The following is a 6400-nucleotide window of genomic DNA, read 5'->3' on the forward strand; positions in this document are numbered from 1 at the left end:
GCTGCTCCTGCTGCTGCTCCTGCTGCTGCTGTTTCAGCTGCTCTCGAGGCACCGCTTGCTGCTCCAGCTCCTGCTGCTGCTGTTCCAGTTGCTTTTGCAGCAGCTGCTGCTGCCAATCCCGCTGCTGCTGCTGCTGTTTCAGTTGCTCCTGAAGGCGTTCTTGTTGCTGCTTTTCCTGCTGCTGCTTCAGCTGCTGCTGCAGACGCTGTTGCTGTTCTTCCTGCTGCTGCTGCTGCAGTTGTTGCTGTTGCAGCTGCTGTTGATGCTGCTGCCTCAGTTGCTCCTGAAGTTGTTTTTGTTGCAGCAGCTCCTGCTGCTGCTTGGCCCTCTGCTGCTGCAGCTCCTGCTGCCGCTGCTGCTGCATCAGCTGTTCACTGAGCTGCTGTTGCTGAAGCAATTCCTGCTGCTGCTGCTGCTTCAGTTGCTCCTGAATCTGCTGCTGTTGCTGCTGCAGTCTCTGCTGCTGCAGCTCTTGCTGCTGTTGCAGCTCCTGCTGCTGCTTCTGCTTCATTTCCTGCTGCTTTTGCTGGAGTTGCTGCTGGAGTTGCTGCTGGAGTTGCTGCTCCAGTTGCTTCTGCCGCTGCTGCTGCTGCAGATACAACCGATGCTGCAGCTGCATTTCCACCTGCTGCTGCAGTTGCTGCGGAGTCAGTTGCTGCGGCAGCAGCTGTTGCTGCTGCGGTGTTTGGTACGGTTGCTGCGTTTGCTGCGGCTGCAGTTGTTGCTGGGGCTGCTGCTGCTGCAGTTGCTGCTGCAGCAGCTGCTGCTGTCGCTGCTGCTGGAGGTAGAGTTGCTGCTGGAGCAGTTGGTACTGGAGCAGTTGCTGCTGCTGGTCCTGCGTGTGGGGCAGCTGCTGCTGCTGCTGTTGGCGCTGCTGCTGCAGCTGCTGGAGCTGTTGCTGCTGCTGCTGGTGCATGAGTTGCTGGAGCTGCAGCTGCTGCTGCAGCTGCTGCTGCAGCACTTGCTCCTGCTGCTGTCGCTGCTGCTCCACACGCTGCGGGTCCGCCTGCCGCTGCTGCTGCAGCTTCTGCTGCTGCTGCAGCTTCTGCTGCTGCTGCTCCTGCTCCTTCTGGAGCTGCTCGATCAGCTGCGGCTGCTGCGGCTGTTGCTGCTGCTGCTGCTGCTGCTGCTGCTGCCGCAGCTCCTTGGCCGCGTTTTCAAAAGCATTTAAGGCTTCCACCCAGCCATCGTTTGGGTGAGTTTGTCTATAAACAATAAACTCATTTGCTGCTTCTCTTGTCTTTTCAGAAGCATTATAAGTGGCGAGAAGTGCTGCGTGCAGGGCCTGGACGTACTGCTGCGGCGAGGCCAGCTGCGAGACTGCTGCTGCTGCTGCTGCTGCTGCTGCTGCTGCTGCTGCTGCTCCCGGCGCCGCGGGGCCCTCGCCTCCGCCGCCAGGCAGCAGCCGAGACGCAAGCAGCGGCAGCAGGTACTGTTGCTGCTGCTGCAGCTGCTGCTTCTGCTGCGGCGACAGCCCCTGCAGCAAGTGGGACTGCTGCAGCTGCTGTAGCGGGTGCGGCAGCTGCTTCAGCAGCTGCTGCAGCAGGTGCAGGTGCTGCTGCTGCTGCTGCTGCTGCTGGGAAGTCAGCGGGGGGGTCAAGGAGGAAGCGCCGCCGGGAACATTTGCTGCTGCTGCTGTTGCTGCGGCCCTTGCGAGCAGCTGCTGCGCTGCTGCTGCTGCTTCTGTTGCTGCGCTCGTTGCTGCCTGCGCAGCATCCGTTGCTGCTGCAGTGGCAGCATTGGCTACGTCTGTTGCTGCTGCCTGGGCTGCAGCAGCAGCAGCAGCAGCAGGTAATGCAGTGTAGGTCTCGATAGGAAGAGCTGAATATAAAGTGTCTCCTTGGTCAGCAAAATAAGTAGCAGCAGGAGAGAAAGGGAATCCGTAGTGCTGCTGCAGCTGCTGAAGATGCTGCAGCTGCTGCAGCACCTGCTGCTGCTGCAGCGCCTGCTGCTGCTGCAGCACCTGCTGCTGCTGCAGCACCTGCTGCTGCTGCAGCGCCTGCTGCTGCTGCACGCTGAGCTCAGGTGTCTGCACACCTGAGCCCAGCTGCTGCCCGCATGCAGGCAGCAGCAGCTGCAGCAGCAGCAGCAGCAGCAGCAATGACACCGAAAAGAAGTGAAAGAGACAAAAGTTCAAACGGAGAAGTTTAAATAATTGACAAAGACAAATAGATGGCGACATGAATTCTGAAGAAAGAAATAAACCCTCAGCGAGACACGAACAAACCCTAGGGTTTAGGGCCTAGGGTTTAGGGTTTAGGGTTTAGGGTTTAGGGTTTGGAACTGCTGGCGTTGACGAACACCAGGCTTGCTTGGATATACACCCCAGCTGCAGCATAGGGTTAGGGTTTAGGGTTTAGGGTTTCACATTGGGGGTTTAAGGCCAAGCTTTTGAGGGCCAAAAATAACAAAAACACAATTTCAATCCACCTTTTTAGATTTTAGGCCCAGGGTTTGCGGTTTAGGGCCTAGGGTTTTGCTTTTAGGGTTTAGGGTTTAGGGTTTAGGTGACCTCTGGGGGTCCCAGTGGTCTGCATGGACGACCAATGGGTGCTGGGGGGCTGCAGATGCGACTTTCTTTCTTCTAAATATAAATTAATTTGAAATAATTAATTTAAATTAATTTAAATTCAAAATATTCTTCTATTTTCTTTTCTTTCTTTCTCCTTGCTGCTGCGGCTGCTGTTGCTGCAGTCGAGGGCTGCCTATACACCCCAATTCCACTGAGCCGCTCAGCTGCACGCAAACCCTAAACGCTAAACCCCTGAATTAGGGTTTAGAATTTAGGGCTTAGGGTTTAGCGTTTGCAGCTGTTTGAGCCGTACGTAAAAGTTGGACCAATGCAATGGCCCTAAGGACTTGAATTAGGGTTTAGGGTTTAGGGTTTGCAGCGGGCCTTATACTCCAAGTTTCCAGCTCAACAAATGTACAGACAAGAAACTATAGAGAGGGATTGCTGCTGCTGCCACTGCTGTTATTGCTGCTGCTGCTACTGTTGCTGCTTCTACTATTGCTGGGTCTGCTGCTGCTGCTGGCTCTGCTGCTGCTGCTGCTGATGCTAATCCCATTGGCATCGTTTTTCTTGCTGCTGCTCCCGCTCTTCTCACTTTTTCCGCCGCTGCTGCTTGGGGATACATGCTTTTTCTGCTGCTGCTGTTGCTCTGCTGCTGCTGCTGCCTTTAATGCTGCCGGCGCTGTTGCTGCTGCTGCTCCGGCATCAGCAGCACTTCTGCTGCTTCACTTTTCCTTAGCTCATCCGTGGTAAGAAACTCTCCAGCAGCAGCAGCAGCAGCAGCAAAGGCAGCAGCAGAAGCAACAGCAATTCGCTCGAAATTCTTAGATTCATATTCGCTACTTGCTGCGGCAGCAGCACTGCCAATGCTCTCAGCTTGAAGCAGCAGCAGTAGCAGCAGTTGCTGCTGCAACAAAGGCAGCAGCAGCAGCAACAGCAGCAGCAGTCCATTTTAAATGAGCGGAGCTGCTGCACAAGTGCAGGCACCACTTTTGAAAAGATAAATAAAAGAATTTTAATTAATTTGTATTATTTTTAATTTAATTTTTATTATTTGCTTTTTCATTTTATTTATTTGTTGTTGTTCTTCGACCCATTAACTTTCGACCTTTTTGCTCCTCGTTTGCTGCTGCTGCCGTTGCAGCAGCAGCTGCAGCAGCAGCTGCAGCAGCTGCTGTAGAAGGCTTTTGTTGTTGCTGCTGTGGCAGCAGGTGCTACCATTTCGCCAGTGTATGTATCCATTAAAATGAACCAAAAGGGTTTAGGGTTTAGGGTTTAGGGTTTGGGAATGCGCAGACTCTGCAGCATCCCTTCTCCAAAACAGCAGCAAGAAACTGCATGCTGGTGTTGTGGCTTCTGCTATTGCTGCTGCTGCTGCTGCAGTTGCTGTTGCAGCTGCAGGTGTTGCTGCAGCTGTTACTGCAGTTGCTGCTGCAGCTGTTACTGCAGTTGTTGCTGCCTTTGTTGCAGCAGCAAGCTCCTGCTCTAAATCTGTTGACTCCCTCACTGCTGCTGCTGCTACTGCTGCTGCACGATGCGTCTCAGCAGCCGCTGCTGCTGCTGTTGCTGTTGCCATTGTTGCCGCTGCACTGCCGCTCCCATTGCTGCTGCTGCTGCTGCAGCAGCAGCAGCAGCAGCTTATAGGTCATCATCATGATATATATATTCAACATCTGTAGAGCCAGGAGGAGCAGCAGCATCTAAGCAGCAGCAGCAAACGACAAAATAAATAAAATTGAATTAAACACTCTTTTAGGGTTTGACTGTTATCTATTTACAAACAACTAGCATTAATTAATTTATTCAATACCATTTATTCATTTAATTAACTAATTAGTTCATTGTACGTAGTTAACCCTAAACCCTAAACCCTAAACCCTAGGACCCGAGAAGTACACACAAGATTCAAAAAGACACAATCCCTAAAACCTAAACCCTCTCCCTTAAACCCTAAACCCTTAAGCCCTCCCAAATCCCTTGTCCGTCTCCCCCAAACCCTAAACCCTGAACCCTGAACCCCATCGTGACAAAATCCCTAAACCCTAAACCCTAAACCCTAATTCCACTAAACCCCTTAAATCCTAACCCCTAATTCCTGCGAAACCCACAAACCCTAATCCCCCCAAACCCTAACCCCCGAAAGCCCTAACCCACAAACCCTAAGCTCTAAACCCTAACCCATAAACCCTAAACCCCAACCTCTATAAACCCCCAAACCCTGAACCCTAAACCCAAAACCCAAAACCCAAAACCCTAAGCCCTAAGCCCTAAGCCCTAATCCCGAACCCCAAACCCAAAGCCCGAAACCCTAACCCCTAGCGCCAAACCCAAAACCCTAAACCCAAAACCCTAAACCCTAACCCTACACCCTGCACCCAAAACCGTAAACCCTAAACCCTAAACCCTACGGAGGAAGTCGTCGAGGGGGGGTTTGTGTTTTTTGTTTTCGTTCAACATGCTGAAGAGACTCAGCAGCAACTTGAAAAGAGACAAAGAAGGATGCCAATCTTTTCCCAACAAGTTCAAACAAATCGAGCCGTTGCTGTACACGTGCGGGTGCACGGGGACTGCAGCAGCAGCAGCAGCAGCAGCAGCAGCAGAAGCAGCAGCAGCAGAAGCAGCAGCAGCAGAAGCAGCAGCAGCAGAAGCAGCAGCAGCAGCAGAAGCAGCAGAAGCAGAAGCAGCAGGGGCAGAAGCAGCAGCAGCAGCAGAAGCAGCAGCAGCAGCAGAAGCAGCAGCAGCAGCAGAAGCAGCAGCAGCAGCAGAAGCAGAAGGAGATGAAAGGGGTTTAAAAGGGAATAGAAAAGGATTAAACGAAATGAAACAATTGAACAATATGAATAATAAAATAGAAAAAATAATAAAACAAAGTGAATTAAAATAAAAATAATTAAATAAATCAAAACAAAACAAAGCAGAAGAATTCGACCGACTAATAGGTTTAAGAACGTGCAGCAAAGGAGGTTTCAAGGGAAATTGCTGCTGCTGCTGCAGCAGCAGCAGCAGCAAAACGAAACCAAACAAAACCAAACCAAACCAAACTAAAACAAATTAAGTTAAATCAAATTAAATAAAACAAATTAATTTAATTTAATTTAATTTAGTTTAGTTTAATTCAATTTGATTTAATTTAATTCCCACTTGGTTTAAGAAAGTGCAGCAAAGGCGGCTTGAAGGGAAACTGCTGCGGCAGCAGCAGCCGCAGCAAAAAGTTTTTATTTTTATAAATGCTTTTTGCTGGCAGGTGGAGATACACCAGCCACTCCCGCATGTTTCCCGGGTGTACGTACACCGTAAACAGCGGCTGCGGCTGCTGCTGCTGCTGCTGCTGCTGCTGCTGGTTGTCCCGCTGCTGCTGCTGCTGCTGGTCGCTTTGCTGCTGCTGCTGGTCGCTTTGCTGCTGCTGCTGGGTGTTTTGCTGCTGCTGCTGCGGATGGTGGCGGTGGTGCTGCTGCTGCTCGCGGCGGCGCACCAGGTGCTGCTCGTGCTGCTGCAGCAGCTGCTGCTGCTGTCTTTCTATCTCCAGCAGCTCCTGCAGCAGCAGCAGCAGCAGCAGCAGGGAGCGACACGTTGCGCAACGAGCAAATTGAATGAATGAATTCAACAAAAGCCAGAAGAATTAATTTAATTAAACTAATTAAATTAATTTGAATGAATTGAAATAATTAAAATAATTAAATCAATTAAATTAATTAAATTAATTAAATTCAATTAATTAATTTAATTAATTGCTGCAGCTCCCGCACCTGCTGAATTCTGTAGTCTCTGTGGGTGGGCGGCAGCAAAGTTTTTGTGTGGACTTTTATGGAAGACAAACCCATCACAAAGTTCTCCCAAAACTCAGTTTGCTGCTGCTCTTCTTGCTGCTGCTGCTGCTGCTGCTGCTGC

The 6400-nt window shown here is 50.9% G+C and overlaps 2 protein-coding genes across 2 annotated transcripts in view; both read right to left on the minus strand.

The window, feature by feature from the left end:
• The window catches only part of ETH_00024895 (uncharacterized protein), a gene marked incomplete at both ends in the record, with an annotated part of 8402 nt that extends 5265 nt beyond the window's left edge, over positions 1-3137 (minus strand). The window contains 2 exons of the mRNA XM_013374147.1: positions 1-2074; positions 3108-3137. Coding sequence (XP_013229601.1) covers positions 1-2074; positions 3108-3137 — 2104 coding nt within the window. The remainder of the gene's footprint in view (positions 2075-3107) is intronic.
• Positions 3138-4150: 1013 nt separating this feature from the next.
• ETH_00024900 (ubiquitin-conjugating enzyme e2, putative) lies at positions 4151-6333 on the minus strand (the record flags this gene model as incomplete). Its single annotated transcript, XM_013374148.1, has 4 exons — positions 4151-4212; positions 4921-5079; positions 5654-6044; positions 6259-6333. 4 exons carry the CDS (start codon positions 6331-6333, stop codon positions 4151-4153), a joined length of 687 nt encoding a protein of 228 aa, XP_013229602.1.
• Between the last annotated feature and the right edge of the window lie 67 nt (positions 6334-6400).

This window comes from Eimeria tenella, genomic scaffold (assembly GCF_000499545.2).
Source record: "Eimeria tenella Houghton genomic scaffold, Eth_scaff197, whole genome shotgun sequence".
Classification (NCBI taxonomy): Eukaryota; Apicomplexa; class Conoidasida; order Eucoccidiorida; family Eimeriidae; genus Eimeria; species Eimeria tenella.